This window comes from Neodiprion lecontei, chromosome 5 (genome assembly GCF_021901455.1).
Source record: "Neodiprion lecontei isolate iyNeoLeco1 chromosome 5, iyNeoLeco1.1, whole genome shotgun sequence".
NCBI lineage: Eukaryota > Metazoa > Arthropoda > Insecta > Hymenoptera > Diprionidae > Neodiprion > Neodiprion lecontei.
In genome coordinates this window covers 33,717,743-33,731,160 of record NC_060264.1, presented here as the reverse complement: position 1 = coordinate 33,731,160, position 13,418 = coordinate 33,717,743, and the positions used below count along the sequence as shown (strand labels likewise).

Genomic DNA, 13,418 nt, shown 5'->3' with positions numbered 1-13,418 from the left:
AATCATTCTCGCACCAAAATATCGTCTGATCAACGATGTCGATAGAATTTACCGGCTTCCACCACAATCCGTAAAGACTACCGTCGAATTTGATTTTTGTAACTGCCTTCGGTGGCCATGGTCCTGGAATAATTCGAGTGATTATGTTGGCATATAATTGAAAAAGTTGTGTATAGTACATTCGAAGACGAAACTTACTTTTCGAGAACCTGGAAACTTTTATTGTAGCCTTCTGTTCACTTTCTCCCTTACAATTGATCGCCGCGATTTCAAATTTATAATCTGCGTGCAAACTGATTCCCGAGAATTTTCCGTAGGTTTTTGTTATCTCGTCTGGCTTCAAGTCCGACATTTTACCGTTCTCTTCCACGCTGACAACTTCGTACCTAAACTGGTCTCCATTTTCCATGTATAATGGAATAGTTTGCCAGTATACGTAGAATACTATTTTGTTGTCGTTATCTCGAACGACTTCGAAACTTCCGATGTCGGTCTCTGGCGTTTTTCTGGGCACTATAACCACGTTAATTGATCATCATTTTTGTGATTGTGCTGTTTTAAAATGTGCACACAGTTACACAATACTCATAAAAAAATCGTTACCAGAAATTGATATTACAGCAAACACCCTTATCGTACGTTAGTGATACAACTTACAATCAGTCTCCACTAAGTGATACTTGGGAAAACATTCTGTTTATCACATATGGATGAATACTTAATGACTCACGTGCCGCCAAAGTTTTAAAACTGATCTCACTAAACTGACTCCATCTATCTTCACCGAGTGCCAACGAACTTTTGCTGAAAACTCTGACCTTGTAAGCCGCGTTCGCGTACGGCAAATCGCTTAGATTGAAATATTTTACATTATCGCGTACTCCAGTTGTTATGTATTTCGTCTAGAATCATTGAAACAGGAATGAATTAACCTCACGGAGTGTCTCATTTCCTACTCAATTGTACCATGAGGATAATCCTGTATTTTCAACTAGCATATTTGGTTGTTACCTCCCACTTCTTCGGATCATCCCATTTGCTCTGATAAGAAACCTTGTGGTGTAGACCTGGGGGGAAGGTTCCCATTGGATAAGGCACCTCCCAATGAAGCAAAACGCTAGAAGAAGTTTTATTGACGACCGACAAGCCGACAGGCTTCGCTGGAATCACTGTGCAATAAAGAGTTCGCGTGTCAGATGAGAGATTATAAAAACAAACGAGAACATAAAGATACTGATCACGCGGTTAGCTATCAAATATGAAAGGAACTGCTGTCTTTGTGTTTTCAAATTCATTGGAAAGAATATTTTTTCCTTTGTAAGAAAAACTAAATTATATTTTGGCATGTCACATCAAAACTACGGGTGAACAAATCTAACTTCAACGCACATGCAACCATGGAATCCGATACCTGTTCAATCCAACACCAAGCATCCAATACTTACCATTTGCCCAGTGATGGAAATTATAGATAAAGAGTTTGCTTCCGAGATCGTTTTCTTCATACAGTATAAATTTGTAGAACTCGTGAACAATTTGGTAGGGAGGATCTGTCGAAGGGTCCCATGTACAAGTGTTCGATGGTGGGTCATGGTTCGCGGGGCAATCGAATAACGTCCTTCCCCCAGTTCTACCGGGCAGCTCATACGCCAGAAACAGACGAGTCGTCACGTAATTGGCCACTGGATTCCATGTACAAGTAAGGTTCTCCCAGTTTTGCGAGACACATTCGAAATTAGTTGGTTCCAAGGGTTTGTCTGCAGAAAAAGTCAACGTAAGATGAGTCAAACGAAAATCACATCGAAATACACAACATATATTACAATTCCCAACTTACATCCGATGGTAACTTTGGTCTGAGAAACTGGAGCATATGACTTGTAATACCCGTCACTCAATCTGAGTTTACAATAGTACGTGTCAACTGATGGTTCCGGTTTTTCCACATACATTGTGATCGTCGACTCGTTTACTAGTGTTACAAACTCCGGTCTTACTTCCCGTTCATTTTTAAAAAATACCAAGTCCGATCCGCTTTTATCACGATATCTTGTATCCGTCAGGGTTTCGTCAAGCATGCAGTATATCTTCAACGGCTGACCGAACTCCAAGATTATGTCATCCGATGGCCACGATCCTGATTCACGTTTAAAACCAACTAATGAATACATTTTCGGGTTACTGATCCCACCCACTCTATTTGCTCTATAGACACTTACTTCCAAGTGTGATTACGCCAGGATTAAATCCACCAGAATCAGCATCGACGACAGTACCGAAGACCAGAAGACACAGGATAAAAAGTATCCAGGAACCAGAGGAGTTCGTTGAGCTGTCTACCGAATTTCGTTGTTCTCGCATCTTTTTCGCGGATACCTTTTCCGCGTTTCACTAAAATTCAACTACTTCACCTTAGCCACACTTCGCAACCCTCAACGATTTGTAAAACAATAGTCGACCATCAAGATCCTCACCCGCAAAGAACCTGGACTAGTTCCTATTCACAAAAGGCAGAGTTCAGACTATTGATATTCTTTTTCAAGTTCGTACCCAAAGACCCGAACAAATGATCACAATGGAAAATTTTGCTGCTGTTTTATGCGATTACAGTTTCTGGGAAGTGATTTACTGCTCTTCTTAACTGTCCATTATAGTGGATACTATCTTTGTACCGATAGCTCGAAACAGAATACAAAGACATTCCAGCTACTGAATATCCAGCATTCAATTACCGCATGACGTCATCATTTTTGGAAATATCTATCTTGTCGTATTGCATTTCTTTCCTATCAAAAGCGGAGAATTCGGTAAGCTTGCTCATTCCAAGCAACTGATGAGATCCTAATCGTTTTGTTTGACTCTGAGATTTTCTCACATCCGCGGTTCGGTATGATTAACTCCATAATAAGGCGGAAATGTTGTAAAAACATTTCTTCTTAGACTTTTGACATACGTATCCAAAACATTTATTCGCAATCAACTCTTTAACCCCAAGTCGTAATTGCTTGTACCAATTATCATCATCTATGCGGGAACAACGATAACTTCGTTATGGTTGAATGACCTTGCAAACTTTTTTCTCATAATTCACAAGAAATAGATTCATCAGAATTTATAAGTTGGAAGAAAATTGATGCTAAAATAAGTTATCACAGAGATTTTATGGACGATTAATGTGGTAACAATATACATTCATGCTTATACATATACATGTGTAATTCTTTCACTCTTACTTGTGATACTCTTTTCGTTATTTATACTCTTCTCTATTTCTGTCTACGTGCTTGTTTTTCATCGGCCTTCTATAGCCGCGTCCCGTTGTGTCGGAGACGAATCATTTCGAAAATTATCTCACAAATTGCTTTACCCAAAGGTGAAGAACTTTCGGAATCTTGCTCCATAGAAACTAGTTTGAATGAAAGTAGTTACATTTGAGGACAAGCGTGAATATGGCCAAAGTGAAATAGTCGATAAAGAGGGAAAACTGGTGTAGTAGAAAAAGGCTGTGGACAAGGTAGAAATAAAGAATTTAACTGATGGTTACATTTATGGAGTGAAGGGAGAAGGGGGAAGAGCGGTCGGGGAACCTTTTAAAGATCTGAAGATCCGCGTAGGGCGGAGTTTATTAGGTTACTTCTGCCTTTGTAATGACGACAAAGAGAAACAAAGACAGAAACATGAGAAAAAAAAAAAACGAACGGGAAATAAGTAAAGACGAAGAAAAGGAAGAGAAAGATTACTGCTAACATCTAATACGAGGCGGCAAAATTATTGACGTTTAAACAAAGGAAAAGAAAAAAGAGAAAAAAAAGTAAATCGTTAAATGTGAACATGAATAAAAAAAAACAACAATTTCTGAATAATTTCACCGCCTATATAATAACAATTGATTATGCCAGCCGAGGAAAATCCATCGTTTTTCACAAATGTCACGCGAATCAACAAGCGCTCGCCATGCGGGGATTATAAATCACGTTTCATGTATACGGAGCAAAATTTACATCCCGTATATTTACAATAGCGTAAAATCCGCGTTTATAAAGCGGATGGGCAGAACGAATTTGTATTTTAACCACGACGTGGCACGTATATATATAAACATATATGTGTATATGTATATGGTAAAATTGCGTTAATTGCCACCATTTCATGCGGACGAATGGACTGAAGCTTCGGTTTTTGTTGCGAGTGAAAGGGGGGAAAAAACGTTACGAAATTAACCACGTTGAGATCGGGAAAAATTCTTTCGTTACAAAATCTTTTCACAGTGAATTTATCCATTTATCTCAAAATCGATGACCAAAAAATTTTAGAAAAAAATGATGATGTATAAAGCATTACAAACAATTATGGCAGAGATCATGTCACCACTTGTAGGTATAAATATGGTAGGTTTTTAGTTTGGCAAAAACTCGCATTCGGACCATGTTACAGGCAAAAAAAATCTTTTTTCTGCCCTCATGGGAAACAGTCCAATGTTTGTGGTATGTATGTACATCAAAATGGTCCTTAATAGGGTTGTTTTTGATTTTTCACACTCCCAGGGACTTGAACGCTTTCAAATGAATTTAAAGAAATTCCTCAAAACTTTGAGCTCTCTACGTCAACTCTAAGATAGTCCGTTTTTTTTTCAGTATATATTTTATTGTAAGAGTAATAATTTTCCAAGAAATCTGTAACCTCGGAAGTTTTAGTGGGAATTAGTGCTTTTATCTGAAAAAAAAAATACATATCATCGTTACATGCAATCTCAATAAATTGCACACCCTCGAAATCTGAATTTTTATTTATCAATTTGAAATCGTTTCAGCCTCTGGGAACATAAACATTCAAAAACAACCCTATTAAGGACCACTCTAATATACATTGTTACCTCGGAAGTCAGAATCGATAGGCCAAATGAACTGTAAGGGTTTGCTGGTTGACCCTTTCAGTCGCAGTGGGATGCTCTGCGTCCCTTCTCAAAAATTTCCATGTCCTCGCCTTATCGAGGTTTATTTATAATTTCAAATGATCTTTGTTACTTCGTATAACTCCAAAAACTCCCGAGTAACAAGTTTCGGTCAGAATCATAGAATTTTGATCGTTTGTTTTTTTTCCATTTTCATTCACCATATTCGATCCGCGATCTTGGATTTGGAAATTATCAAATTCTAACTTCAGATTCGTGATCAACGAGCCAAAAAATATTTGGAGTATGAAAATTTGGGCCAAAATATTGAATGGAAAAATTAGTAACTGAAGAGTTAACGAGGCGCGTGCTGTTCCCATTCTGATTAATCCTGCTCACTTACATCTATGGAAACTTTCACGTTACTTACACGGGGTTACTCAAACCCCAGCAAACTTTGGAACGTTATTACTGTACAAAACATTACGTTACGCACAATTACGACCTTTTGTCAAAATCCTGAGACAACATTTAACAATTCTGAAATATATTCCGATCTTAATTTTAGCAAAAAACGATGGGAGAATGCGGGACAAATTCTTGAAGTAAAAAAAGGTGAAAGTTCTTTCAATCATTCTTCATTTCACTTGCACAAGCAACCCTGATTCAAGTACGCTGACTTTAAAATTGCACGTTAAAGTCGATTCTGGGGTCAACTGTACCCCAATCTCAGTGACAGCGCCATAATCCCGGAACAAGTTCTTGTATATAACATTATGTATGTATACATAAATAGACCTTTCAGAGTAAAGATAATTTCCGTATAAGACAAGGTGAGTGAAATTAATCGAATTAGGTTACATCATCATGCGGGGTTCGGCGCTTAAGGGCTGTTAAGCATCAACCCTCGGTTTATCATTCTCTCTTTCCCCACTCTCTCCGTCTTTGATTCTTGGTTACGGAGAATCAAGCGAACGGGTTTGAAACGTGGGAGAGGATGAACCAGTTTACATTGAAAAAAAAAAAATAAAAAAAAAAAAGAACGCTGGAAGAATGTGAAAAAATAAGTTACAGTACTAAAAAGGCAATCATCAGTGTGAAATCAATGAAAATATACCCGGCGGTATATCCGTTCGATAACGAAATTACCTGCGGATTTAGGAAAGAAATGAAATGGAAAAAGGAAACAGAGAGAACAAATAAAATCAATCCGACGTTTAATATTCGCAAAAACAGACGATTTTCCACCCGGGACTCGCCGAAGCTCTTCCGATAATCAATTATTGTTTGGCAAATGGTACTCGTATTTAATTGCTTATATTCATTAGCTCCGACAGTGTCTCGTTCTCTTTGTCTCTGCGGGATTATTTAAATTACAGTTTAGTCTCAATATTTGAACTGGCTTTGTCTGCCGGCTCTCTCTCTCTCTCTCTCTCGCTCTCTCTCTCGCTATCTCGCGATGCAAATAAATGCATTATACTAACAGACACAAACTAGACCTCGGAGTGGCTGTACTGCAGTATAAACTTTGCGTATGCACATTGCATATGCAGCTTTACGAATAATTATATCGCGTTGCGCGAAGTCGGAGAATATACTAATAGGTATAAATAAGGGATGAGGGGGCTGAAATATGAGAGAAGTAGATAAAACGTGTAAAACATGGTGCGTTATTAACATCAATTTACAATTACTCGTTTGATTACAGAAATCCCTTTTCACAAAATAATTTCCGATACAAATCGATGTTGGTAGTATTTAAAAGCTCTTTTCGCAAAAGCTTCTGCATGGTTGTATTTTACAACCAAACATATAACACGTGACCAGATACATCGACTGGCTTTTGAAATTACAGAATTGTTCGAAAAACACTCTAAATTCCACACCGCGTTTCCAGCTCGACTGACGGAGTGAAAAAATCGAGAAAAATAATGTACTTTCAAAACTTGATAACAGCCTGAAAAATCAAATCTTTTTTAATCGGTTAGTCAAAAATTGTGGTAAAATGAAATAAATTGCAATATTCCGGACCGAAATTCGGTCTCGAATTTTCAGTAGTATATATATTATGATGATTTTGCTCGGAGTGCTTTTCGCGTAACAATACCATAATAATAATGATAATTAGTGACACGAAGGGAGGAAAGGACCGCAGAAGTGGAGTCAAAAAAATTGTGTAGATACCCAACGTCGGATTTTCATCCCCTTCTTTTCACCTCGTCACAGAAACCCGGTTATATTTTTTAGGGGGTTTACGTTGGGGGTGAATTCGCGGAAGGGTTATACATATGTGGAGGCACCAGTATCGTTATTACTACACGTCGAGCACAGCCGCTGGCGCCACGGTGTTTGTTATTATCGCTAATTATCGTGTTATGAAGTGGACGTTGATTGGTGTTTTCACAAGGGTATCTGGTCTTTTTCTAATCACGTTCAATCGCGCGTTGATACAACTCGATGTGTAATAACGAGGCATACGTCTGTATACTCTCCGATCGTAACGGATTGTGTGTCTGTGTGTGTGTGTGTGTGTATAAATTCTACGCGATATATTGAACGGAGGTGGCTCCGGATGAAAGTTACACAGATTGAGATTTATACGTTTGATTTAGCCCGTCGTCGGCGTGATTATTGCACATATATATAATACTGTATACGTTTCGTTCTCGTAGCCAATAAACATACAGTTTCACCTCGTTAAAGCGAAAAATCGTCGTTAAATAAACAGCAGAGGATTTTGAGAGAAAAAGTAAAAGACCGTGAGTTGAAAAGATGAAAAGTTTTTGAATTTATACCGCTTTTAGAGAACCGTCAAAGCCTGCAAGTAACCAATCGTTGGTCATTCTATCGTTTTAGTTTATTTTCCGATTAGCGTCACAAAGGCTGAGAAGAAAAATGTGGTGAAAAAAAGAAAAATATATACGTAAATCGAAAATACACGTATACCTTATTTTCAAATTTGTTTTGCTATATCATAGGCAGTATCGAAAACGAGAGATTTTCCAATTAATTTTCACGAAGGAGATTCTTCGACGAGTTACATACGACTCGTTATAAACGAAAGGTGAAAACAATTAAAACACGACTCCGGTGTAAAACCCGAGTCTGATGACGAGTGATAACGCCGGTAAGTGTGGAGAAGTGTTGAAAAAAAATCCTCGCTACGTGCCGACGTAGAAGCTTCAAAGATGAGAACGAAGCACTTGATCGACGCCGATAAAACACATCGATCAATGCGTCAAGGGCCACTCGACGAAATCATTGAGACGTGTGTATTATCAATATTTGCTGTATAGTATGCGAATCGCTCTTGATGTGTAATTTATTATATCTACCATTGCTCTGCAGCAGGGAGCTCGAAGCCTTCGGATTCCCAGAACTCTTGACGTTTCATTCTGCGAGCCAACTTTAACGGCCGTCTAGTTGGCGAAATAATAAATCGATACACGAACGATTCAGCCACTTCAGTAACTTCGGCAAACAAGCTCGTCATTCGGATGAAATTTCGGGGTAAGACCGAACTGTTGGAAAACATTGGGAATATAGAACTTGTACGATTGTGGAGGTTAGGAAACCCCGCTTGACGTTTCCGAACCTGCATAATAACACAAGAAAACAAAAATAATATAGTTCCTAGATGAAATTTTAACCCGGCTGTCGGAACTTGTATGATTATGGAGGTTAGGAAACTCCAATTGACGTTGCAAAGTAGAAATATACATGTTCTATAACCTATATCAAGTATAACATTAATGATAGACGAGAAAAGCGAAAATCATAAAGTTCCTGGGTGGAATTTTAACCCGGTTGTCAGAACTTGTATGATTATGGAGGTTAGAAAACGTTGCTTGACGCTTCCTAACCTGCATAATCATACAAATAAACAAAAATAACAAAGTTCCTGGGCGGAATTTTAACCCACTTGTCGGACCTTGTATGATTATGGAGGTTAGGAAACCCCGCTTGACATTTCCTAACCTCCAAACTCACGCAAGTAAAGCATTCATATTTTTCCGTCATATCCAAAAATTCTTGTCTTTCCTATTACTCAACAACGGCTATAAAAACTTCAAATTGGGAATATAGGTGGGAGAACCTGGATCTTACGAGCCTAATGGAGAAAACATCCAGTATTCATCAAATGGTATTCTCGAGCACTTCTACTTTTACGTAAAAGAAAGGGGTCCGTTTGTTTGTTATCGACGATCTCAAAGTCTGCCGGACCAATTCTGCTGAAATTTTAAGAGAGGCTTCTTTACTACTTCTGAAGTGTCATGAGACAGTAAGAACTAAAGTTATCTCAACGAAAGCTTCGCCCTTCTCAGAGACCGTTGTCTATCATCTTACTCGAGTTCACCCTTCTTCGTCTATTAGAGCCTGCTCGACGACCGTCGCGAATTGCCTTAATTAGTAATTATAACCGTACCGTACTGTACACCCGACTAACTATTAGGTTTGCTAGACACTAGTTCCTCCTCTCCTACCATCCTGTGGCACTGTTTCGGGACTGACTTGTAGTCCAGCTTGTTACAACATTCCTTAACCCGGCTCACGTAACGTTGAGCAACAAATTGCTGGTCTCGGTTTTGGGCTGAATTGTCCAAAATTCAAAGACCCCTTCACCAGAATTCAGAATTTCTAGATCCAAGATAAAATGACAGATCTGTGTTCGGGGTGAATCATTTAAAAAATTCCTATCCCTGTAATTCGTTCTTCATCTCGTTAACTGCGGTGAAATGAAACGAAACTGAGCTTGAACTTCAGAGGGAAGAAAAAATGATGAAAATGAGACAGAGAAAAATCTAGAGGCGTCTCCTATCTTCTCTATTTTTGGCACTCGGGCGTCTGCTACTTGACGATGTAAACTTTCCCCGCAGATATACTTTTTCTCTCATGTCCTTTTCCGTTCTTACTTGACAGTTAATTAATTGGATAAGTAATTAATTAATCGAGCTCCGTCAGGTCGAACGTGCCAAAAGCAGGTCCCTCGTCGAACGTGCGCGAAGCCCTGTTTCAAACAGTTTACAAGAGCGAAATTAATTCGGTAAATCGTCGCCGAGAAATTTCTCGGAATATTTTTTAAGTGATTTTGTAATTTCGCACCCGGTATAGTAAAAGCGAGCCTGGAATTGCCGCTCCAAGTCGAAACCAGCTGAACGACGTCGATCTGAACGGCAGTTAAAGATTTTCCACCGTTTGCTTTCCGCCCCTTTCCACCCTCCATCCTTCACTTCATCCCTCTTTGGTTAAGTGCGACTCCATTGGAGCGAAAAATTTACAGGACGAATAAACGAACGAACCAACGAACGAACGAACGAATGAAGGAAGGAAGGAAGGAAGGAACGAACGAATGTACGAAGGAAGAGGCGAAGGATCGGCACTGCAGCTGAGTGAACTTAATGTTCCATCCAACGGTACGATAAGTGTTTCGTTTCTTCCGCCGAGTGCATCGTCCGCTTCCCTCTCAATAAGGACGTCTGCAAAAGCAACACCCCCGGCGGTAGTGAACGTCAACGAGAAATGCATCCTCGGGTCGATAATTACTCAATTCAATTATGGACTCCATTAACGGCTGGTAGGACGTGATGTGAGCCCCCTCTGAGAGCAGTGGCATCATAATAGACCGCGTCTTCTGGTGTTGAATCAATGCCATGATCGCTCAGGGATGGTGTCGAAGACTCGATGTAGCATCAACGATATTTTGAACAGTGTGGTACAAGAGAATTCTCTCTCTTTATCTTTCTCTAGACCTTCTTGATGAGTTGAACATCGCGGGGCGTAATTCAACCTCAAACCCAAACCGTTTCACCGTTGTAGGGAACACTTGGCTAAGTCGTCGTTCCCCATTAACTGACCATTGTCTGGAGGGCTGGGATAGTGCCAAACTTGACTCATTTTGGCGGCTGTATTCCTGAATACGAGCCAGGCAGCCGAGATAAGTGAGACGTTAGCTCTCTCTCACGACAATACGAAAGCCCAACCCAACCCAGCGTCTCCCAGGGTTTCCCTTTCGCTGGTTAGCCTTGGTTCGGGTTCACGTTGGTAACTTGTTGTTCCAGCTGTCAGGCCGACGATAAACACTATCGGTTCTAGCTCAGGGCCAGCCGGAACCTAAACACAGAACGAAAGACACATAGTGAGTGTCTTCGTTTGATTGTTCTCTGAATTCAGTGTCAAGTTCTTATTCACCATGGAGGAGAGCGATGACGGTTCTAGGTTAACGTATATCCTGGATCATGCGCACGAGAATTCGGGTTGCCAAGGAAGAGCGGAGGTTGAAGTTTAAAAAATGACGTTTACCTTGTTCAAAGGAGAATTGAGACGAGGAGCCGACTCGAGGCGTTCAAGCCTAAGAATATACCCGGGCCTGCTTTTATCCCGGGGCTTTGTACGAGGAAGAAACCTTCTCCTATTTGGCGATTAAATGACTGGCACGCTAAGTGCCGACCCGAGGAGGAACGAACTAGGAGGCTGAGAAATCTTTTTCTGATTCACGGACTCCTCGCAGGCAGTCGGTGGTGGGTACCTACGCTACGACGACGCGACGTGTCGGGAAAGCTTTAGATATTATGAACCCACGTTTCAAGCGTCAGACCCTCTTTTCTCAGCCCCATTTCTCTTCTCTTTTTCACTGATTGCAAAGCCCGTACAGCCTCGACCCGTGTCACAATGTTCTTCGACTGTGGTGCCACTTTGCAACTCTCGGGATTTAAATCGAACACTCTGTAGAGAAGTCCTCGAGTGATTTCATCAATTCATGATACACGCGTGCGATACCTCGTCACTTGACGCGATGTCTATGGGGCATTCCACGTCAAATTAGCAACCCATTTATCTCATCCTCTTGGAGTTTATTCATTATTTAACTATGACGTTCATACCGGCCCAAAAAGGTCTCGACATTTTATTCAGATATTTTTAGCCACCGTGGAAATTAGAAAAAATCGAGAATCTAATTCCGAAAACACCATTTTTTTAAATCTGAATAAATTCACACGGATTCTATGATTTGAAATGTAATTTCAAGCAACGCACGATGATGGGATCTCAATGTTTACTATTTTTCTCGTAAGGCTTTAGTTTTTTTAATGTAGAAATTCGAGTTTTTTTTTTTTATTCATTCCCTTCCTCGATCTAAGTAGATCATGGAATAACGAAAATAATGTGATTCCGAAAAATATTTAAGTCGACGCATGTAAAAAATTAAAACACAAAAACAATTCTGACATGGAAAAACTAGAAGTTGCAATAAAAATAATTTTTTTTTTTTTTAATAATCATAGAATCAGTAACGTGAATTTTTTAAGATTTTTAAAAATGGGGTCATTGGTTTTGCGATTTTGTATGAATTTCACTAGCGGCTGAAGAGTATCTAAAAAAATTTGCAAGAGATTCTTTTGAATTGGTAATAACATCATACTAAAGAATGATCAGAATCGAAGGGGGTGAGGAACATGGACTGGTAATTTTACGTGGAATGCCCACTATATATCCGTGTATTAGCCAACGGAGGTAAATAAATCATGTATTACATATAATACACACGGGGTTGAAAATCTGCTTGTATTTGTCAAACGTACACGAATTATGTAACCAGGTTTGATTACTCGTTGAAAATTGCTAATCCGAATAATAAATTTTAATCACACTGTCTGCATGATTCCGGCTCCGTAGTTTCGTTACCCACGTATAATCATACGTCGTTGATGAATTATTCATGCGCTATTACGAGACTGTTATTAATTCCTCTTGCAGGTCCTTGATTGACAATTATTATATCTACACCTATCAAGGAAAGCCCGTTCATCCTTGTCTCTCCGTGTCACCATGGGCGTGTGTCAGGCTTTAGAACCTCAAACCCCATTTTCACCGCACTATAAACCACGCGAGAAACCAGCCGGCGGTCAGTGCTCGGCTTAAAGACGATGTGGAGAAACCCAACCGACAGAGAAAACTACCCGGTGTACTATTACGAGGCTGTAACGTTAAACTAGCCACTCGGGTGGAGAGCCGCATGCACTTATCTCATCTTTTTTTCGCATAAAAACCTCTGCGGTCAATTTTCTCCAGTTTTTTAACACAGCTTTTCTCTCGTTCGGACCATTGTATCGCGCTTTTGTCAGGATGTTAAAATCCTCACGATGTCCCGCTGCTTTTGGCCAGATGTCTTCAGTCAGTCGGGATCATTGAATAAGAACATTCGTCTGAAACGTTCAAAATTAAAACCATTTCCCATTCTTAGAATCAGGTGACGCTTCGACGATTGGTAATAATAAGGACGAAAAATATTCTCAGGTCTTTGAGCGTTGATTCATTTCATTTAACGCCGGCACGTGATGCGGGAAACGGATATGTATAAGTATACATATATTCGAAAGCTCAAGATAAATGTGCCCAGTTAAAGTATCGTGGAGTTGTGCTTCTTACGCTTGTATTTCTTCGGTTTTTCTTTTTTTATGTTCAACTTTCGTTTGTACATATTTCTGGGTAGTAGCGAGTAGCAAAGAGATTTAAAGGGTGCATAAAA

At 39.7% G+C, this 13,418-nt stretch overlaps 1 protein-coding gene across 2 annotated transcripts in view; it reads left to right on the top strand.

The window, feature by feature from the left end:
• Positions 1–13,418, top strand: part of LOC107217570 (PDZ domain-containing RING finger protein 4) — a 140,095-nt gene that overhangs the window by 25,367 nt on the left and 101,310 nt on the right. Inside the window, exon 1 of one of the 2 annotated variants that reach the window (XM_046739657.1) lies at positions 10,238–10,305. The exons of the other annotated variant lie outside the window; for it this stretch is intronic. Within the exon in view, the coding sequence (XP_046595613.1) occupies positions 10,291–10,305 (15 nt within the window). The 5' untranslated portion in view covers positions 10,238–10,290. Of the gene's footprint in view, positions 1–10,237; positions 10,306–13,418 lie in introns of those variants that run through there. 2 annotated transcript variants of the gene reach the window in all.